The 24,651-nt window shown below is 33.5% G+C and overlaps 2 protein-coding genes across 2 annotated transcripts in view; both read left to right on the plus strand.

Annotated features, from left to right (window-relative positions):
- LOC138694966 (uncharacterized) overlaps window positions 1-13,107 on the plus strand; it is a 139,348-nt gene extending 126,241 nt beyond the window's left edge. Inside the window, exon 11 of the mRNA XM_069819196.1 lies at window positions 10,684-13,107. Within this exon, the coding sequence (XP_069675297.1) occupies window positions 10,684-10,835 (152 nt within the window). The 3' untranslated portion in view covers window positions 10,836-13,107. The remainder of the gene's footprint in view (window positions 1-10,683) is intronic.
- Window positions 13,108-13,878: 771 nt separating this feature from the next.
- LOC138694940 (uncharacterized) overlaps window positions 13,879-24,651 on the plus strand; it is a 413,472-nt gene continuing 402,699 nt past the window's right edge. Inside the window, exon 1 of the mRNA XM_069819149.1 lies at window positions 13,879-14,152. The gene's annotated coding sequence lies outside the window, so the exon portion shown is untranslated. The remainder of the gene's footprint in view (window positions 14,153-24,651) is intronic.

Genomic DNA, 24,651 nt, shown 5'->3' on the forward strand with positions numbered 1-24,651 from the left:
CTACAATTTTTACAAGTTTGTGCAATTTTTTTTTCAATATTTTGGCGAGATGTAGTGAGATGAGGTGAGGTCCGAGGATTCGCCAAAATATTACCCGACATTTGCCGACTGTGCTACATCGATGGCTCTACTAAAAGTATACAATACATAGCCAATCAGATTATTAAATTTACAAACGCAAACGATCATTCATCAGCTGAGCTATATGTATAATACAAAACAATTAAATTTAAGGCATAAACAATTCAACCAGATGTGATACACAGAAATTGATAATACATATCATGCAAACTACTTCAACTAACAAACACAAACAATTTATCAACAGAGCTATACAGATTACTATGCAATTTAAAGCATATACAATTCATCGGCCAAAACTATACAAATATATACAATACAAAGTAAGCAGAATAATTTAATTTACAAGCATGCTTTGATTAAGGTATACAAATTTGTGCAATTAATATCAAGTAGAGTAATTCAATTTATAATCATAAACAATTCATCAGTTGAGCTATATAGACTACTATACAATTTACAGCATATACAATTCATCAATTGAGCTATACAGACTACCATTCAATTTACAGTAGGCCTATATACGATTCATCAGTAGAGCTATACAGACTAGTAATAATTTTAAAAGCATATACAATCCATCAGCCAAACTATACAAACATATACAATCAAATTAGTTCAATTTACAAACTTATTTTCGTTAAGCTATACAAAATTGTACAATTCATATGAAGTAGATTAATTCAATTTATAAGCTTAAACAATTCATCAGTTGACCTATACATTATACTATTTAATTTACAACACATACAATTCGTCAGTTATGCTAAAGAAAAATATACAATGCAATGATTCAACAACCCAAAAATAAGAATTTAAGAGGCACTTTATCGCTTCCGTCTTTACAGGAGAAATACTGTACTAAGTAATATCTGATATTCAATTGAATTTTTTGAGATATGTTATTGGTGGCGGCAGCAGCGATGTTGTTGGTTGTTACTGTAATAATGTTTGTGATTAGATTCATAACCACCACTTACGAAGATGTTGCACCAATTGTGTTATAAGAAGAGAAACGTGCCAAGTGCATTGTCTGAAAGTTCAGTTATATCAGAGTGTTAATCAGAAAACGAAAGTTACCTACATGTGTCAGCGTTACGAATATTAAGATAAATTAACTGTCTCAGATTTTAAGTCGATGACTAGACCCTACGGTAGTTTCACTAATTGCTTTGCTATATTCATCACGCCACACTACGGGTTTCTAGTGTCACTGTACTCAGTGATTGCGTAGCAACTAGTGAAACATGTGAAAGTGAGAATGCGTTTGCGGTTCTCGATTCCTTATGTTCAAGAGGTCGTCACTCCTGTCTTCACTTATCGATTTATAAAACCTGTTTTCACTGATAGCATTAAAATGAAGGAGGGAATGCTTTCTAGCTATAGTCTCTCAGCAGAAAAACCAAGAGTTGTCTAAGGGTTTGGACATATTATTAATCTTGAGCGTTGTGAAACACTATTGTTAAGGGGGCTGGGTTGTAATTCCTCTACGATTAAAATATTCTTTTTTCAGTACAAACGTTTAGTTTAGGCTGTTAGTGCTCAGAATGAAATACAAATTACCATGGTTATACAATAAACATTCTGAAATCGGCGATATAAAATACAACGAATTAGTTTCTTATCCAAGTTCAAAAAAATAACAAGTAAATAAATGTGCCGTTCAGAGCAGGAGTGGTGTAAGTCAAAATTGGGAAAGAGGGTTAAAGTAAACGTTCTGTAAAATACAGCGCAAAGTAGCAATTAATATTCAATTTATTTAAACTATTAGTAGTCGGTGGATAGCACGAAGGACATATTAATTGCTACTTTGCGCTGTATTTTATAGAGTTTAAACCTCATTACCCAATTTTGACTTGCATGACTTCTGCTCTAAACATCTCAAATAAATGAATAAATGACTAAATGAATGAATAAATAAATAAATGAGTAAACAAACAAATGAGTAAACAAATAAGTAAATAAGTAAGTTGATGAGTCAAAATAAATGAATAAATCAATGAATAAATAAAAATAAAGGTCTTAACTGATAACCTGTTTCTCCACTTTGCTAACTGTACCTCACACTTTAAGTGCACATTACTTGCTAAAATCTTCACACATATTCCTTGTATTTTTAAGTTATCAAGTATTTATATTGTAAATTCCAAGGCAATATATATAATATAATATAATACAATATAATATAATATAATATAATATAATATAATATAATATAATATAATATAATATAATATAATATAATATAATATCTTACGTTATGTTTGTGATACTCATAAACCTGTATGTCTACTTTGTAGAATACAGGCTGCAGAAAAACACTGCAAAATTTTCATGTAAATAGATCAAATAGTTTCAGAGAAAAATGTACTTAAGTTTGAAAAATCTTAATTTACAGAAAACTGCATTAAAAAAAGATGTACGAGTTACATACACTACCATGTTTGAAGACACCGTTTAAAGGGCTTATCTACAGAGATACTGGTACCCTATATATATATATATATATATATATATATATATATATATATATATATATATATATATATATATATATCCTATATTTTGTTGTTGTTTGCTAATATTCTGGATGTTGGATTTCTTCCATTTTCCATCTAGCGTCTCAATAGTAATTCTTTAGCTGGGTATATATCGTATAATACCTCTTATGTGACAGTACACAACATAATTTTTTTCAGAAGGAAGAAAAATTTAATTAAAAACCAATGGGCCCACATAAGAATATGAAGTAATTCGGTAGAAAACGTTGGTGAATATGCTGAACATAAATGACATCATCGAGAATCAGAGTAGGCCTATTGATTTTTAATTAATTTTTTCTTCCTCCTGAAAAATTATTTTCTGTAATGTCACATAGGGCGATATATATTTTTGAAGAGGAAGATCTATACTTTTTTTTTAAACACAAGTTGATTGATCTAAGTATATTAACTCTGGAGTAATTAATTTTTTTGCTGTAAAAAATGTAATTTTTCAATAAGTTTTCATAAGAGAAAAATTATTGTATAATCCATAGTTTGAAAGCTAGAGAGATTGGATTTAAAGTAAAAACTTAATTTTTCACAGGCGTTTGTTCCCTGTATAAAGAACAGGGGGTTTCACATAAGTATAGTGTCAGGAGTGAAATATCACTTTTGAGGAGATGACCTTAAACTTTTGGCAGAAGCTGTATAAGAGAAAGAAAAGGACGCTAAAAGAAAAGATAGGTGAAACAGAAAGACAAAGATAATTTTTTTTTTCCAAATTCAAATTCAAATTTATTCACAATTTACATTTGAAATGAATAGGCCTACATATTAATGGATACCCGAAATGAGCATATGCTCGTGCTCGGGTACAGTCCAGTAGTCTACATAAATTTTACAGAGATCAATAATTATGTTGATTATAGAAATAACAGTAATAATAATAATAATAATAATAATAATAATAATAATAGAATAACCGTGACGAAGATGATACAAAGATAGTAATACAAATTAATTCATTAATAATAATAATAATAATAATAATAGTAATAATAACAATAATAATAATAGTAATAAAACAAAAATATTTACAATAATAAAATAAATACTAAGACGGATAAAATAAAATATAAAACCACTTGGCGAGAGTTAATACAACTTATATAAGCATATAATAACCATTAAATGTCGACCTGGTTGGCGAGTTGGTATAGCGCTGGCCTTCTATGCCCAAGGTTGCGGGTTCGATCCCGGGCCAGGTCGATGGGATTTAAGTGTGCTTAAATGCGACAGGCTCATGTCAGTAGATTTACTGGCATGTAAAAGAACTCCTGCGGGACAAAATCCCGGCACATCCCGCGACGCTGATATAACCTCTGCAGTTGCGAGCGTCGTTAAATAAAAAAAATAAAAAATAAATAAAAAAAAAACATTAAAAATGACGAACTCGAAAATCAACAAAAAAGTTCGTTGTATCGCAGACGACAGCACCGCCGTATTGACATTGTGTTACACATTATTGGTAGTAGGGGGGAGCCTAAGGTCTACGTAACTGCCGCTCTCTTCGAATCTTCTCATATAGGCCTAATCACGGGAAGTTAATGCTGAAAAACAAAATGTCTACGAGTCAAACTATGCATTAAATGCAAGCAATAAATCATGATGTAGTTTAGGGGAAGAATAGTAACAATTTGAAGAATTGAAAAACATTAACCCTGAGAAAATTGGAGGAATGAATGAACGTTGAAGAAAATGAGGACTGTGGAAGAGGATGAGGATAAGGAGAACAAAGCAGTAGAAACAGGTGAAGTAATTGATAAATCAGAAGAAGAAAAATATAATGAAGTCGTTGAGAAAGAAGGCTTTCGTAATTACGGAAAGTTGTCTTTGTGGTACATATTCTAATCTATGAAATTACTATGGAAACTTATTGTATGAACTCTTTCTATTTCAAGGTTATCATTTCCCTTTCCAATCGTACTGGTATAAGAGAAACCTGAATCTAACGACAAACAGTACATCAAGGCCTTATAAAAAATGACCAATATCCCGGTCATCAGGTCAGGATGTCTTCGATCGAGTGACGCGCGATTTTATTTTCAGTTTGTAGCACTTGAATTACATTGTCACTGATTCGTCGTGTTGCAGATCCAGTAACATATTTTACGTACGTACTATAATAATGTTACTGTTCATTCTCATTTGATATTTTATTGCATGTTATGGTCGTAGTTAAGGTTTCCACTTTCTTTCGCACGTGTTTCTCTTTCACATGAGTAGTTGAACTTGAACTTGAGAGAAATGTTGTAGCAATGCTATAAAACAGGATTTCCACCGAAATCACGGTCATGGGGTCATCGAGGTGTGTAGCATTCCTCAGTAGATGGTGATTTGATCCGACAGCTGTAATGACTTCGAAGAATGTCACATAAGTAATTAATGTCTCCTTATCCTTCACTTAATATATTTCTAAGTTTAAAGAGTCACTCTCGTGGATAAGCCAAGCAGTCTCTTCTTCCAGGTTAATGATATTCAGAGAGGAGTCGGCGAACTCTTAAGTCGTTCACTAAGCCGCAAATAAATAAATAAATATAAATAAATAATTTATAATTAAATAAATAAATAAGTCAATAATTTATAATTAAATAAATAAAGAAGTAAATAATTTATAATTGAATTAATAAATAAGTCAATAATTTATAATTAAATAAATAAAGAAGTAAATAATTTATAATTGAATAAATGAATAAATAATCAATAATTGAATAAATAAATAAATAATTTATAATTGAATAAATACATTAATTTATAATTTATCATTGAATAAATAAATAAATTAATAATTTATAATTAAATAAATAAATAAGTCAATAATTTATAATTAAATAAATAAAGAAGTAAATAATTTATAATTGAATAAATAAATAAATAATTTATAATTGAATAAATAAATAAATAATTTATAATTGAATAAATAAATAAATAATTTATAATTGAATAAATGAATAAATAATCAATAATTGAATAAATAAATAAATAAATAAATAATTTATAATTGAATAAATAAATTAATTTATAATTTATCATTGAATAAATAAATTAATTAATAATTTATAATTAAATAAATAAATTAATAATTTATAATTAAATAAATAAATTAATAATTCATAAATAAATAAATAATTTATAATTAAGTAAATAAATTAATAATTTATAAATAAATAAATTAATAATTTATAAATAAATAAATAAATAAATGATTTATAAACAAATAAATAAATTAATAATTTATAATAAATAACTAAATTGAATTAATAATTTATAAATAAATTAATTAATTAATAATTTGCAAACAAATAAATAAATTGTAAATAAATAAATCACTAAATTAACAATTCAAGTAAATAAACCAATAAAACAATAAACAAATAAAATTATAGAATAGGTAAGGCTATATTGGAAAAGAATCTTCTGGCATAATTACTTCTTGCTGTATCAGATAAACGCCAGATTTTAAGTTAATTTTGCTCTACTCGATAAAGAAGATTAGGAAACAATAATGGTTAAACATCATTTTTACTTATTATGACACAAATATACAGGGTGATTCACGAGGATTTACCGTCACTTACGGAGCTTATTTCCGAAGAAATTCTGAGCAAAAAAGACATAAAATTTGTCCTAATCGCAATATTTTCAAAATTACATTGTTTTGAAGTTGTTAATAAAATACTTTTTTTTTCTTGGTTTTAGGGTAAAAAAATATTATAAATAGTGAATGAACTATTCAGAAGTGTCATTTCTTTGGTTAGTGTTCTGAAGCAAAAAAAAAAAAGGTTTGTTAATTGTTTTGTATAGATTTTGTTTTTCAATTTTTAACTAAAAATGACATCATTCTTACGCACTTATCACAAAAATTGTTACAAATCATATGACTTTAGGAACTTGATTCTTGTATCCTAATGTACAGTCTTAAAGAATTTACAAGAGTGACGTGATTTGTAACAATTGTTGTGAGAAGTGCGTAAAAATATTTAATTTTGTAGTTAAAAATCGAAAAAAAAAAAAAAAAAATCTGTACGAAGAAACTATGGAATTCACAACACATTTTAGGTTCAGAATACTGGATAATTGAATAAATGATACTCCTGAATAGTTCATTCTTTATCTGTAATATTCTTTTATTCTTAAAACTCAAGACTTAAGATATTTTAGAAACAACTTCAAATTAGTGTAATTCTGACAATATTGATATTAGTACAAATGTTTATATGATATCGTTTGCCCAGAATGTCTTCGGAAATAAGCTCCTTAAGGGAAGGTAAATCCTCGTGAATCACTCTGTATAAACCAAGTTCTTTACACTGAATTATTGCTTGAATTGTTACAAGAACGACGTAATTAATAATATTAGTTAATAAAAGTTAATTAGTATATCAGATACTGTATAAGAAGCGTTATACGTTGGTTCAATGAAGAGAATAACATGCATTAGGCTATATTCATTTTCAAACAAATGTTGATTGTGTATTTAAAAAAGTAACTGTAGGGAAATTTAATGGATTAATTTTATGTGAATATATATTATTTATGTTAATAATTCGATAAATAAACTGCCATTGGTAACACCTAAATGAAGTAATCCACCACTGCCACAATTTGTGATTTGTATCAGCTACCTCTCCATCCCCACTCCTCAAACGTAGATTTAAGTGTTGCGGGCTGCATTCAGTAGCGATTTGGCGCTACCTATTGCTTTGGATACGCCTGGCCTAAGAGATTACTTTGAAGGTTGTTAATGTATTCATATGCATGCTGAATACTGTGTTCAGGAGAAGAAATGAAGAAATACTCGGGTACAACGACAATTTCGAATTGTGTGTTTTTGCTCTCTTTCCTTGTCTGAAACAGATAGCTGTTCTAATTGACATTAATCGTATGTATACATTGTGTTTTTCAATACACCCAAAAAAATTACAGCGTGTCCATAATGCCTATGTTCGGTTTATATGTAAGCTAATATCCGTCTTCCAATGAATTGTCTTTGCTCCGGCTGGCTGACAGACGCAGTTAGCATTGTCTTTCTCTTCTCTATCAGATTTTGCATACATCAACCCCTGAATACCGTGAATCACGTTTTAATAATCTATCCATACATCATAATCTGTATACCCGGTCACAACAAGATACTCTATTATCAGTCTCTCTCCACAGAACTTCCGTGTATTCTTCGTCTTTTACAGTAGACACCATTCGTTCTTGGAATTCATTACTTCCAGATCTTAGAGGCTCCCGACCTTGAACGCTTTCAAGTCCAAAGAGAAACACCTTAACCTATTTTACATCGTGCAGTGTTCCAGGATATATATTATGATTCACAATTGTAACTAGTTTATCAAGAAATTTTGTAATTTAATTTGTCATCTAGTCTAAGTAAGCATTTAAGTTGGGTATACGCCCGGTGGCAGTGATATATAATATAGGCTACAATAATACCATTACAATAATACAATAATTACAACAATAAAAATATAATATAAAATAAAATCAACATAATTTTATTTCTAACTATAAATAAATAGATGCAATAAACCCAGGACTATAAATAAAAACTATTCTATAATAACGCCTACAATAAGCAAAAGTAAACCTAACTTATAAGTACTTCTATTTCACCCAACTATTACCAATTTAAGTAATTACATATCAACTAAATTACATATCATCTTAATTAATTACATACCAACTTAATTATTTACATGACACAACTTACATAATTACACTGCACCTACAATTACATTTTCAGTCTAATCTTCTCAACCTTTCCTTAAATGTATTGATTTTGAGAGGACCACCGTGAAAGATTGCCGCAGGTAAGCTGTTCCAGTCTACTATTGTGCGGTTAACAAAGGAAAATTTTGCCACGTCCGTTCTTTGTTTTCTGCATTTAAACTTCTTAATATGATCAGCTCTGCCTAAGTATGATGGTGTTGCTAATCTAGCATTGATGTCGGTCCATGTTTTGTGTCCTATTTGTGCCTTAAACAATGCAGTGAGTCTGGTTTTTCGTCGCCTTAATTTGAGAAATTCCCACCCTAAGTCTTTTACTATCTCTTCACCATGTCCCTTCCCCATTTTAACATATTTTGCTGCCTTGCGTTGAACCTTTTCTATTGAATCGATTTGGTTTTGTCTGTACGGATCCCAACCTACTGCTCCATATTCCATAATTGGGCGAACAAGGGTTTTGTACGCTAATTCTTTTGATCTTCGGTTAGATTTCTTCAGAATACGCCTAGAGAAATGTAGTGCTTTCCTTGTGGTATTAGTGACTTGTTCCTCCCAATCCAGTTTGTTACTTAAATATATACCTAGGTATTTACAAATATTCAAATTATATTATTATGCATTTCCTTCATCCTCTGGTAAAGTGGAAGTGAAGGCCTCACGGTCTTAATTCTGTCAGAATAAATAAAGCATTATTATTATTATTATTATTATTACTATTATTATTATTACTATTGTTATTATTATTACTATTGTTATTATTACTATTGTTATTATTATTACTATTGTTGTTGTTATTATTATTATTATTATTATTATTATTATTATTATTATTATTATCTATGTATATAATTTGAACTGGTAATGGACATTACGGGAAAACGGCTGAACGGATTTTAATACATGGCCCCTCATTTTGAAGCTTGGGACCCAAAGTTTTTCGAAAAAGTAGTAGTTTTCAGTGAAATATCCATTTTCCTACATAATTTTCCTATTTTCCAAAATCCATCTGTTGTCAGTTTTGAGAACTAATTTTATTCAATCACGGCCGACTTGATTGAATTTCAGAACAAAACACACACTACAATAAACAATAGGCTATTACACGAAGGCCATGACCTGCAGGATTGCCGACATGTTTAGAGTTCAATTCAATTTGTTATTAAAAACTGATCCTGCAGTGTATTATTTTCTGAGTACAGCTGTGTATTGGATATTCAAATCTACGAAACTTGAGGTGGTTTGATGACATTGTTGCCATTAGAAATTAAATATTATTATAGTTAATATCATGATGCGTCTATTTTTCATTAATTGTACGTAATATTGATGCTATATTGATGACATGAAAGTGAAACGTTTTGAGGTTATGTAAGTAAATGTAGAGAATATCTTAATTTAGATCTTCATTTCTATAATTTACTGAGTGGCTGCTATATATAAATACAAAACTTAAGTAAGATAATAATATTTTGTTATTAAAAATCAATTATTTTTATACTTATTAACCCAGTGGGTTGGGTCTTTTTCCATATACTTAATGGCGGTGTAGTGTAGATATTGATATGTGTCATTGTCTTCAGTATTGGCTCGAGAGAGCGCAAAAATTACAGTTCCTAAGGAAAGATAAAAAGGTATTACTTACTGATAAAATAAGAGGCCTAGAAAATGTTGTAGTCTCCAAATCATTTCAGCAAGATCTCTTAGTACGATAAAATGATTTTACGCTCTACATTTTAAGTTCTACATGCAGCAGCTATACGAAAATGCTATTGTTCGAAAGCTTAGCAAACCTGACATTTTTTTAACTTTTGCCTACAATCCACAATGACCTGAAATAGCTGCTGCTATCGTCCTGACATTGATACTTGCGTTTTCGCGTTGAAACTCAAAAACTGAAGTTGGATAGGTTCAAGACAAAGTATTTGGCCTAAACAAATCCATTCAGAGGGAGTATGTTTCATTATTATGGAAGCAAATAACTATCAAAAAGACAAGTATTCTTCATTGAAAATAAATCTGAAAAATTTTTATTTGAACGTCTCACGAACTTAGTTTGCAGCAGCATTTGCTGCACAAGCCACTAGTTATTATTATATTTCGAAATTTCTCAGTAAAATGCATTTGCTCCCTCTCAAAATTCGTTGCCATGACTTAGAAAGTGACCATAATCGCATGGGCTTAAATATGCGAAAAATGTTGTCCATAATTTAATCGCGGCGATCACAGAACAGTTTGGGAAGGAAGACTTGGCAGTAACTTAAACAATCCACATAATATTGAATTTTCTGAGGTACCTAATAACTTGTTTACTTTATTTCTACAGGATATTGGCTGCTTCATGATCAGCACGTCTCTTATTGGACGAATGGATTCGACGTTATATTCCACGTGGGGCGTCCGAGTGACGTTCCTCCAGCGCCCCAAGACTTTCCGAAATGTGGCAGCTGGATCGGACCAGAATTCTTCCTCATCTGAGGCGTTGACAAAATGTGATAAGGTGATATTACTAGGGAGTCAATTAAAACAAGGCACTTGGAAAGTGCGTAGCGAGTGATATGTTCGCCATAACCAGCTGAGACTGTGAGTGTGAACATTGTAGCCGAATTACAATACTTTATGGAAAGATTCAGGTAGGTATTTACTGTAGATACCTACTTAGAGGGAAATTTTATCCCGTTGCATTATACAGTGTGTTTCAAATTTAATAGTAAATAATAATTTATGTTTTTATTCCTCAGCTAATTCAGCATCGATTTAACTCAACATACCTCTCACAAAGTTGGACATGTTACAAAGTTAGTTGGACTAGAAAATGTAGAACTTATTGTGTCCACAGACACTATGGGCCGTATTCATAGACATTTTTAGCGCGGGCTTCCGGTGGATGATCAGCGTTTTTCGTATTCATAAACCAGTGTTAGCGATAGGATATGATTTGAATTCTGTAGTAGTAACCAGTGGATAGCCGGGGCTAGCTTAGTACGCTCGTAGCGCGTGCTGCGAAATGTCTATGAATAGCACCCTAAATGTCCAACTGCTGTGAGTATTATGATTGAAGTTTGATAAATTATTGTAAAAATCTGCAGACGATGACGTACCTCTGATAATTATCTTGGTTTTTACTACAAAGAGAATTTGAAATCCATATGGAAGTAGGATAATTTTTTATGATTCAGTTAGTAATTTTATATTACTTGAAATTCCGTGTCTATACCAGTGTTCCTAAAATGCAAATAAAGAATAAACGATAATTTTTGGGAACCTGGTACGCTCTTGAGCATTCATCTAACGACAGAAAACCTCAGGATTTAAAATTTCTTGTATAAATAAGTCGCTAAGAATAAAACTTTGGACATTTAGGTTAAATCGACGTAGAATAACCTTAACAATACACCCTTCTCTTTGTTAACACTAAATTCAAAACACACTGTATAACTTTGCAAATCTCCGTCTTTATGTAGCGTATCAAATCTAATTTTATTAGCAATTATTAACAGATCGTGACTATACTGAATGAATGGTAACATGTGCACTAAAATGAAACTGGTAGGGCCTAATAGATAATGAGGAGAGATTTTTAAAATTCAAATAAGGTTTTCCTCTAACATTCACCGTTTTAGAGGAAATCGTTATGTTTCTATGAAGCACGGCGTGTACTCCTTACCTTCCCCTCTCCCTTTGCTGTACTCAGTCGGTGACGCTCGACAGTGCCCTGTGTTGCAATATTTATTATAACGATTTTCTTAATTATTCAATTTAAATTGAAAGCAAAAAAAAATTCAAGACATTAAGGGCCGTATTCATAGACGTTCTTAGAGCGGGCAAAATAGCTAGTTCCGGTGGATGATCAGCGAACTAACGTTTTTTGTATTCATAAACAAGTGTTAGCGATAGTACGCGTGCTAAGCAGGGTTTGGCCGGCTAAATTTTAGCTTCCGCCAGTAAGGTAGTTTAAAGGTGGGCTAACTCTGCAACATGGCTCGCTATGAAATTTATAATGTGGCTTTTCTTCGTCGAATTCGTGAAATGAGACGAAGGAGGAAAATATACCTTATAAAATGAATGTATTTAGAACGTCTCATGATGTTAATTTTAGAAACTTACCTGATTCACTACGGAAAATGTGAGATTGATAGTGTTACTGCGTCCTGACCTATATGAAAACGAAGATGATCGCAGTTACCAATTTCAATTGAGGCACAGTTTCTAATTATCATACAATCCGTTATTACGCTGGATGTAGTGATGAAAATTTAATATCGAAAGGTTCTCCTCAATACTTCCCTTTTATTAAGCATTTTTTTAGCCTACTGTTTTCTCTGATTTTTGCAATTGTTCTGATATAATTAGGCCTATACATTATGTTCTTGCCTGCGTCATCAATTTCGGGAGCAGGGCATCCTCCACCAGTTGTTTTTAGTTATTTCTTCAACTAAAAGTAAATAAATAAATATATACTGAATTAGAATAATTAATTCTTTGAAATCCAATATTTCATAATAGTTACGTCTAGGCCTAACCTAAAAATATTACGTATAATATTATAACATTTGTACTTACATTTTGGACATTTTTCCTTGTGTAGTCGAATTACCCGCACACTTCCATGTATTTTTCTTGCTTTTATTACCACAGAAGAAAAAACAAACAGTTTATTGTAGTTTAATATCGCCAATAACCTCACAAATAAACAGAAACGATGCAGAATCGCTTGCGTCTGAGCATGACAACTGCCAGTCCGCACATGCGCAGCAACATTTCCAGCATCGTGTAACATTTTCCAAAGGTAATACGTAGACTAACGTAGCCACTGAATAATCGGCGTCTACGTACCCCTTAAAAGTAACCTGGCTATAATTGGGGCTAGTTTAGCACGCTTGTAGCGTGGGCTAGCGTAATGTCTATGAATACGGCTCTAACTTTCAGATTATTTTTACCTATCTGCTTGTATAGCAATTGGTCATTTCTCTCGGGCAATTACCGCAATAGAGTACTGCAAACATTGGGCAAAGACAATTTTTTTTTCCTGCTTAACTGTGCTTCATCGAAGCAAATGTGTAATAAATGTTTTGTTATATTTAACATGTAGAATGACCTCTTGAATGTTGCTGCATTGGTCCCCTTCTACACTGTTGCTTTTGTGTAAAAACTTAGAGAGCAGTCACCTTGGCAGTGTTTATTGTGATTGCCACGAAGTTCGGAAGACCGTAGGCTCAAGCTCGGTTGACGTTCATGGATTTTAATGTGTCGATAAATATCAAACACAACTTTGTCGAATGGGAAATAAACTAGATTTAGGACATGTAATGGAACTCTGTCCTTGATGAGCGGCTTCAGATAGAATAATCGGCAAGCTATTTCATGTTTCCATAAAGTTTCCTGCTTTGCAGACAGATGTCTCTGTAAGATAACGTTTCGAATGATATTGCAGATGTCTTCAGGACATCTTGTGAGAATGAGAGTCCTCTGTTGGACAAAGTAGGTACAACATATCAAAATGTGCGTGACATTGAAAAACAGTAGTAGAGAACTTAGATTGGCAATGCTGCTATTTTCCTATTGGCGCGAGTGAAGTATGCTGCTACAATTCCGCGCCATCTTATCCCACTACCGAATGTACGTAGTGCTAATGGTAAATATGTGTTTGTGTTGGAATTCTGTCGTGTTTTGTGCATTTTGTAAATATTAAATATAGTTACTTATATAATGGTGAATACTTGCGTTGTGTTTGGATGCAATTTTTCGTATTCACGCAGGAAAAAACAAGGAAAAGAAGGTGTTTCTATGCATACGTAAGTACAAGTTCAAAATACATTCAAGAAACATAACCTATTAAGCTTATGTATTTTATATCATGCAGTATTTACTTATCTGACGATAACATAATTTCATTAGCCTGAGTATATATTTTAATACCATAATTATAGATTTCCATCATGTTCTAAATCTGAATCTCTTTGATACCCATGTACATGACCTGGTGAAAGTAATTTCGTTTACTTACTTGAAAATCCGTGTTAGCCATCAATAAGGGAATTTAATTTAAATATATCTGTATACAACAGACTAATTAGGCCTACAATATTCAATCCATTGTAGAGAATTTGTTACCATTGTTTTGTGATGTGCGGTAATTTATGATAGTATTATTTATACATTATCTTATGTAGATTTAATAAATATCTTCATTGTCTTATATTACCTTTCTGATTCTACTTTATATTCTCTTTTTGTACATTGTAATTCCAGCTTTAACATATAAAGTACAGGCAGTTATTAGACTACACATGCTGGGACTCCACGTCAATTTGTTATTGCTATCAGGCATTAATTATACAGGCGTAATATAGGAAGCTGATTAATATTATTATTATTTTAATATTCAGAAAAATATTCGTGTGTACGTAGGCCTACAAGAAATTTTACTTCGGACCGGAAAAATTCAGACCTGTTGAAAGTCTAAAAGAAAACGTTTTCATTTGGTAGCATAGTGTATACTGTAATAATAAATTACGACGATGAATTGTAGAACTGATGCTCCTTTTTGTGTATGATCAATACGTCAAGTTACTGGGTTGTTATAAAGCATTATTATGACGTTTCACAAGACTTGACAACAGTGGCGTAGCATGAAATTTTGAGCAGGGGAAGCTAACTCAAGTTGTCTTTCATGCAATATGAGAAAACGTATTACAAAAATATAGCCTTAAAATAAATAGTAGTCAATTTCAAGTCAGCAGTCGAAGATTGGTTGGAACCTCGTAACACCAATAAGACATGACCTCAAATGATACGTAGTAAAATATGATTTCACGGTTTACACATATCTCTTAACAAATAGACACGTATACCTATAACATTAGCTCACTCCCTGTCATACTTAGAGAAATCACAATATTAGTATCATTACGTAAGTATGCGTCTGTCTTTTGGTTGTGTCTTTCATTGACAGCAAGGGAGTCGGTCATTTGTTTTTTAAATCACACTTTTGTTCGTAAGTCAGTCTTGATAATACAATTGTCCTAAAAAATTCAAGTAAATTAGTGTCAGGAACTGTTATTTCGCTCATTATTTATTATATCTGCTACAATGCACACTAACACTTCAACTGAACACAACTGACGAAAAGGGATAACTCGGATACTACTTATTTTAAATGTTAAAGCTAGCTTCTTGAGAGCCTTGCGACTAGGGTAGTCTAGTTAGAAAGTGATGGAAAATCTGCGGGGTGATTACACAGAAGAAACCAGTCTGCTTGGAAGCTGGTGTGTGCAGGCTTCTTGTTTACTGCTGCATCACAAATCATCCTGAGCTGCCGCATCACAATATTTAACGCGTAAATATAAATTCTATTAAAATTAATAAATGATTTTGTCCATGAACTGCAGATTTATTATGAAATTATTATTAACTGGGGAAGCTAAGCTTTTTAGCTTACATTGACGCTACGCCACTGCTGGACAGCGACAGTGCATGTAAATACCATGCAAGTTGTATCCTAAGATGGCGGCTGGCCGCATGCCCAAGCTTCAGCGCTCGAGACCTCATTGCCGATCTAAGTTCTCTATATCTGTGAGTATACCCTACTCAGGCTTATAAATAAAATAAACACTCCGATAATACTTCGTTCATATGTCAAGAATAGACTATAGAGATAACTTAGTAGGACCACAGTCTAGTATATAGTCTCGAAGCTCAATCAGTAGGGATTATGCATCCATAGATAGATGCTAACCACTAGGATCGCTACCATCGGCTCATCACAGACAATGCGAAATAGTACCGGCACAGTCTATTGTTCCTAGTACCCTCAACAACTCAAGCTTCGTGTCTGTATATAGGCCTACTAGACTGTGGTACCACCATTAGAGGCCGTGGTTCGATGCATGGATTTTATTTTACGTATTTTATGTGATATGACATAACATCATAATTTGTATTCTGAAACTTAAGAAATGATAAAAACGCAAATTAAACATTATGTGAATCGAAAACTCAGTGTCATTGATATGACGTCATGATGAAGTACAAGCGTTGTTCAAAAGTTACACACGGTGAGGTCGAGGATTCGCCATAGATTACCTGACATTTGCCTTACGGTTGGGAAAAACCTCGGAATAAACCCAACCAGGTAATCAGCCCAAGCGGGAATCGAACCCGCGCTCGAGCGCAACTCCGGATCGGCAGACAAACGTCTTAGCCGACTGAGCTACGCCGGTGGCTACTCCAGTCTTCAGACACATCATTTTAAAGAATATGATAATCCTATCGGTCTATCAATAATAATGATAATAATAATATATTATTATTATTATTATTATTATTATTATTATTATTATTATTAAGTTAATAACAACAATAATTCGGTATACCCGTGTCAGAGATATAGCCGGTGAATAAAGAATGTGTCTTTATTAATTCGTTAAGTTCTTATAATGAATATAAATTTTCTGCGCATTAATGAACATTTTTGTGTGCTCTCTTCACAAATGTAATGATACAAAGACGGGCGAATCAGTTTGGATGGGAGAATTCTAACGACCGTTAGCAAAATCTCTTTCTCCTCTTCTATTATGTGTACATAGTTTTGCCGGCCTTGAAGGTCTAATAAGCAATCGTAACGCTTAGAAGTAAAAGTGCTATAGTGAGGAATTGGGTTCAAAAGGAGATACTTTTTGTCACTTTGTGTTCCTTTACCGAACCTGACGTAGGCAAGAGGGAGAAGTGAAACAAAGAGAGAGCTGGGAATTTCCATTCGGCTCTTTCTACGAGAAGTAATAGCTCAATTATTATTTAATGCGATTAATCTTGTGAAATTTGCTTCCCACGTGTATAGAGCAGTAGGTAATGTAAGCTGTGTATAGACAACATCTAATGGAATAATGATACAGCTACAATTAAGTTCAAGTGAGACAGGAAAACACTACTTAGAAAATGTGACAAATCATTACTGGAGTAACAGAAGAAATCTGACCCAGATGAGCTAGCAAGAACACTCTGAATGAGAGAATTATCCGTTCACATCGGGACGTGAAGCCCAGACCTTCACTTTATAATCAGGTTACTCTCTCGTGCCATGTATGTACCGCTTAGAGTTAATTGATTACCTACAATAAGTGGTGATGAGGAAGCAGTTTGTAAGTGTGTCTACTGGGAGATTGAGGCGAAAATCTTTTAAATGTAAATAAATATTACTTAAGCAACTTCAGCAGTAAAGAAAGGGAAAAAAAAGACATGTTCATGGATCAGTCATCTACGTAAAAAATTTGACTTTAAATCTAGGCGATTGTGGGGAGGGAGGTTCTCGGAGAGCACATCTGTTTGTCCGTTAGTATTAACTTATTTTTTAACATTAGAGGAGAGTTGGGTATCATCGGACATCGGGTAATATCGGACAGTGCGTTTCTTTCATCTACCACCAGATGGTAGTACCTGAATAACATGGTTACGTTTCTGTATACGACATCACAGAAACGTAACCATGTCATTTAGGTACTATCAGCTGGTGGTAGATGAAAGAAACTCACTGTCCGATATTACCCGATGTCCGATACTACCCAACTCTCCCCTACATTGTCATCGTCCCAAGAGGCAATATTCTGCTTTGTTAGTAGACGTTTGTATCTGACAAGTCTCTAATAGAAATTTTGAGACGAGTTATTGTTACTCTCAATCTGATAAGGATCTAAATTCGATACTCACAGTTCCGTACAAAGTTCTAAGAGTGTCATAAATCAATGTTGTAACGATGTAGACGTAACGAGATCAGAGTAGGAAGGTGTGTAGATACGACTACATAACAAGAGTATCATTCTTCAGCATAACACTATCTACCAAAAAGTAATTGGACACTGTTTTTGCCTCTTTAGAACCTCGTGGTACCACCTTTAGTTGCTATAATAGCAGCCACCCTGTCAGGCATGCTCTCCACTAGTTTGTGTAGGATATCCACTGGAATGCGTCGTCATTCCTCTTGCAATATGGCACTCAATGAACAATGGAAGTTGGCCGCATCTCCCGAGACCTCAATCGCCGGTTCATTTCGTCCCAAAGGTGTTCAATGGGATTGAGATCAGGACTCTGTGCAGGCCAGTCCAACCGGTGAACATTATTGTCTGTATACCATTGCATAGTAACCGCCGAAACATGGGGCCAACTTCCATTGTCCAACTGAGTGCCATGTTGCAAGAGGAATGGCGACGCATTTCAGTGGATATCCTACACAAACTAGTGGAAAGCATGCCTGACAGGATGGCTGCTGTTATAGCAACAAGAGGTGGTATCACGAGGTTCTAAAGGGGCAAAAACGGTGCCCAATTACTTTTTGGTAAATAGAGGAAGGAACTGAAGAAAAATATGGAAATAGGAAAGCAAGAGAATGCAGGAATACAGGAAGAAAATGGAGGAAGGAAAAGGAGAAATACAGAAAGGCAGTGAGAAAGGGAGGAAGTAAATGGAGAAGAGAAGGAAGGAAATGGAGAAAGAGAGGAAGGTAATTCAGAAAGAGGGAAGGGAAATGGAAAATGGGAAGAGAATGAGCGACGAGAAAAAGAAAATGTAGGAATAGATAAATGTAATGATGAAGAGGGGAAGAAAATGTAGAAAGAAAGGAAGGGAATGTAGGAATAGAGGAAGGAAATTGAGGAATGGAATGAAGGAATGATAGCAGGAAATGAAGGAAGAGAAGAAGGAAATAGAGGAAGAGAGGAGGAAGGCGAAGGAACAGTGGCAGGAAATGGAGAAAGAAAGGAAATGGAGGAAGAGGAAATGAAAATATAGGAAGAGAGAAAGGGATTGAAAGTGAGGAAAGTTATCGTGGAAGAAAATTAGATATTGAAGAGAGAAAGGAATGGAGGAAGAAAGAAAATGGAGAACTAAAGGAATTGAAGTGGAGGAATAGAGGCAGGAAATGGAGGAACTGGAGGAAGAGAATGGGGAAAGAGAGGAAGAAAATACAGAAATAGAAAAAGGGAATTGAAAAAGAGGATTCTAGAAGAAAGGAATTAAATAAAAGACAGGAATGAAATGAAGTAAAGAAGGTATTAGAAGAATAGACAGAAAATGGAAAAAAGAGAAAGAATATGTAGAAATGGAGGAAGCGAATGGAGGAATAAATGGAGGAATAGGGGAATGGAAGTGGAGGAAGGTACAAAGGAAAAGAAAGAGAGGAATGGAATGAAGTGAGGAAGGAAATGGAGAAAGAGAGGAAGAAAATATAGGAATGAATTAAGGGAATGGAGGAATAGATGAAGAAAATGGAGAAATGGAATTGAAATGAAGGAATAGGGACAGGAAACGGAGAAATAGAGGAAGGAAATGTAAGAAAATAGGAAGAGCATGGAATAATAGATGAATTGAAATGGACGAATATAGATGGGAAAGGAAGGAAGAGAATGGAGGAAGAAGAAAAATCCGGGGAGAAGAAAAAAAAGAAGGTGAAAGAGAAGGGTCGAAAGGAAGCGGGAAAGAAATAGACTAAAGGGAGAGAGAAGAAATTATAGTAAAATGTCCACTGAATGACGAACTTTATTTCAAGAATGTTTTATGTATCTCTTAGCCATTTAACTTGTTCATCAAGCACGATTTCTTCCTTCGTTAAGATACAGACACATTAGAACAGCATATGACTGTGCATCTATTGTGACGGAGAGGTGATTAGCGATAGACGACTTTTTTTAAGATCGTTGAAATTAATTAGAAAGTAACGTAATAAAATTTTTAAATATCGAAAACTACAACTATCCTTTCACCTGTCTTTCATACTGACAGCTATTACACATCGTGTGCAAAGTTGCAATAACATTGTGAAAGTTTAATTTTGATGGATAGTTCTTAATCATTATCAATCTCTGTCTAATTGAATTCTGGGAAAGTAGTTTGAAAATCTTTCAGAATATTCATTTCTCCTGCCCAAGAAAGGTATATTAAAACATTTTTGTATAAAAATTAATTTTTTTCAAGGTATATGAAAGTAAATAGAATTTATTTTACGCATCAATAGCTTAATTTTTTTGTGCGAGATCGTACGTATTTGCTTGTTTTCCGCACAGAACCAATACGCGTTAAGTGTGAAATACCACATTCAGTATTCCCAACGTAACACACATAACAATTTCCCTCTTCTTACCGCTTAAGCGCGACATTCATTTTACTGCTTTAGGCTTTTAACATTTTATTTTTAGAGACGTTTAACACAGTAATAATTATAAATTGGAAACTTACCACTGCAATTTCACCTAAATTGTAATGTTAATTATTGTTTTTAAATATTTGAAAAAATTAAGTAAAGTCTACTACTCCACGAAACTTATTGCATTCCTGATACAAGTAACATTAAGGAAGCCGTGAAAAAAATCAACAAGATTCCAGATGCCGATGTTATTACTACAATATGTTATATAAATAATATTGTTAAAATATTAAAATGAAAAATAAATCATTACATAACCTTACCGTTTGTTTTAAGTTCGCATTTATAGACGGGGGGAAAAAAAGACAGACGTATATCACGGCCTGCTGGAGTATAGTAAACACAGAAAACATTTTACAGCAACAATGTTAAAGAAAGATATTTTGGTTTTCCGAAGTTGCCGTCATTAAACAGAAACCAACATGGAGATTTCATTGCAACTAATTAGAAATTCGTCTTTCAGGTATGTAATAAACGATCTTCGCACAAAATAATGTACGATACACGAGCGGTATGTTTGTTTTCATGTTCTCGGAAATTAAAAAGCTCAACTACGTTTCGCTTTTTCAGTCTTTTCCTCGACCATGAAAACGTCAACATACCGCTCTTGTAAGTATATACTATTACATTTCAGAGATGAAATAAACTATAAAGTGAAGGTTAAGACGAGGTCTTGTTCCTGTCGTAGCTTAGCAACTCTCTTAGTAAAATTTGTTTTTTTTGGGGGGGGCGATCCGCCATCGTGATCTAATGGCTAGAGCTCTTGACTTGTAATCCTGTGAACCTGGGTTCGATTTATAACTTGTTTCAGGCAAGCCTGTGGTACAGATAACAGGAGTTTTCTCTGGGAGCTCTGGTTTCCCTGTGGCATCCCAAAAAAATCTCATAGCTCATCTTATTTCAGCTCTTCGCTGGTGTAGCGTAGACCAGCCTCCTATGGCGCAACCTGGGAACGACTCGATAAGTTTTTTCTCCCGTGCGTTGTGTGTAGCGGAATCGAAGATTAACCTAAAACTTTACTGCAGCTTTTTAAAATGGTTATTTAATGTCACACTGTGAACTACTGGTTATTTACCGTCGATGAGATTGATAATAGCGAGATGAGATCAAGGATTCGCCATGGATTAACTGACATTCGCCTTACGAACCATGTAATCAGCCCAAGCGGGAATCGAACCCACCCTTGAGCTCAAATCCTCATCGGCAGACACGTGTCTTAGCCGATTGAGCTACGCCGGTGGCTGCACTTCTATTTTATGTAAAATTACGAGATCTTCCAGAATATTTCTTCATTAAAAATAATGTTTATATTTTCTTATGGGGATAGGAATGAATCTGAAAGGAGAAGGGGAAATAATCAGAAGTTACATAATACTCCGCCAGAGCCCACCACACCTCATTCTAATCTCTACTCCTAGTTGAATGATTGATGACCTGAAGCTATATTTTGAGGTTAGGTGTAAACACTTTTGTAACCAAAAATAAAATTAAAACTATATACAGGATGGTTGTGAAATAACCTTGCACATTGAAAGGACGATAGGGTACGCGTAAGTGAATAGAAAACCTATATTACGTTTTGTGATTGAATGCAACGTTAATTAGAAAATTAAGTTTGAAGTTTGAGTAGTCCGGCAACATCGCCGCTAACACATTCTACTCGTGATACAGATGTAAGAGGTCAACGAACTCGGTGTGCCTCGGTAGGTGAGCTGCTCTCTGCCAAGACGTTGCCATTTTCTCGCATCGTGCAATGGCTTGAATTTAGAGGTTTTTAAAATTAAATTTACACGAAAACCGAGCACGCTATTGAAATACGCCAGAGGGATAAATTATTCTTTATTAGATTTTCTATCGATGTGGATAAAAATCACGACCCTGCTCGCAATTGTTACCAAATAAGAGGTTGTTAAAAATTTTGGAAAAAAAAAAAAAAACATTTTTTTCTGAAAAAAAAAAAAAAAAAGAAAAAAGAAAAGAGCCTTCCACTAATATGATTTTACTTTATTTTTTACATGCAACATGAGGTATTCGCTCTAGAAATCTGCAAGGCTATTTCACTTCAACTCTGTATATATATATATATATATATATATATATATATATATATATATATATACAGTATATAATGATTTGCCACAATCATTTGAGCAGAATTTTGTAATAAAAATGAAGCAAGCATTTTTGTCACTGCTAACACAAGGTATTTTGTGCGAGAACGTGCATATTTGCTTGGTTTCCGCACAAAACTAATCCGCGGAAAGTCTAAAATTCCACATTCAGTATTCCCAACCTAACACACACAACAATTTCCCTCTTCTTACCGCTTAAGTGACATGTTGATTTTACTGCTCTAGGCTTTTAACATATTATTTTTAGAGACGTTCAATATAGTAATCATTGTTGGAAACTTACCACTGCAATCACCTAAATTGCACTGTTAATTACTGTTTTTTAAATATTTGCAAAAATTAAGTAAACTCTACAACTCCACTAAAGTTACTGCATTCGTGATGCAAGTAACATTAAGGAAGCCATTTCTAAACATCTCCTTGACCGGCAAAATTAAACTTGCCGATGTTATTACTGCAATATGTTATATAAATAATATTGTTAAAATATTAAAATGAAAAATAAATCATTACATAACCTTACCGTTTGTTTTAAGTTCGCATTTATGGACTGGGGGGGGGGGGGAAGACAGACATATATCACGGCCTGCTGGAGTATAGTAAACACAGAAAACATTTTAAAGCAACAATGTTGAAGATAGAAATTTTTGTTTTGCAAATTTGCCGTCATTGAACAGAAACCAAGATGAAGATTTCATTGCAACTAATTAGAAATTTCTCTTTCAGGTACGTAATAAACGATCTTTGCACAAAATAATGTACGATACACGAGCGGTATGTTTTCTTTCAATTCTCGGAAATTAAAAAAGCCCAACTACGTTTCGCTTTTTCAAACTTTTCCTCGAACATGAAAACTTTAACATACGGCTCTTGTAACGCATATTACTATTATAAAAGATCTTTGTCAAAGAACTTTGATAGTGTAATAGCAGCCTTAATGGCGGTGGTGTGGATTGCCCGTTCTCAAGGAAGATAAGGGTGAAGTGGGATCTAGGGAAAGGTGTATGAACTTCTCTATACGCCGGCGTACGACCGCTCGAGGCCCGCCAAAAGATTTTGTTAGGTAGAGGTTGAAGTGAGTCCGGTGTACATAGTAGCTGTATGTAGTATAATTATCTAGAAACAAAGACAATGTGCTACGCAATATGTTACCGTACGTATTAGTATGAATCCTAGAAGAAATAGGCTACATATCTTTGGAAGGCAACTAGTTGAAGACCACAGCTTTAGATTGGTAGTTCAAAGATTTTTTAATTTTTCATTTTATCATTCCATAAAGTTAACAAATTCAATTTTCTCCGTTTTTTTAGTATGTCTACTGTGTCTGCGTGTTAAAGTTTATACTCTTGGGTTATATTTTGTCGTTTTATATTATGATATTTTATCATGAAATTTGTAGCTCTGTCAGTTCTTTTAAATCTTAGAGCCTAGATCATATATGTAACAGATATGTTGGGGTTATAGGCTTTGAGGTTAACAACTTTTGTCAGGTTTACTACGCTGCCATCTAGTTGTTACATAAGGACTCACGTCATAATACTTACTTACAAATGGCTTTTAAGGAACCCGAAGGTTCATTGCCGCCCTCACATAAGCCAGCCATCGGTCCCTATCCTGTGCAAGATTAATCCAGTCTCTATCATCATATCCCACCTCCCTCAAATCCATTTTAATATTATCCTCCCATCTACGTCTCGGCCTCCCTAAAGGTCTTTTTCCCTCCGGTCTCCCAACTAACACTCTATATGCATTTCTGGATTCGCCCATACGTGCTACATGCCCTGCCCATTTCAAACGTCTGGATTTAATGTTCCTAATTGTGTCAGGTGAAGAATACAATGCGTGCAGTTCTACGTTGTGTAACTTTCTCCATTCTCCTGTAACTTCATCCTCCTTAGCCCCAAATATTTTCCTAAGCACCTTATTCTCAAACACCCTTAACCTATGTTCCTCTTTCAGAGTGAGAGTC

This window comes from Periplaneta americana, chromosome 1, assembly GCF_040183065.1.
Source record: "Periplaneta americana isolate PAMFEO1 chromosome 1, P.americana_PAMFEO1_priV1, whole genome shotgun sequence".
In the NCBI taxonomy this organism is placed as follows: Eukaryota; Metazoa; Arthropoda; class Insecta; order Blattodea; family Blattidae; genus Periplaneta; species Periplaneta americana.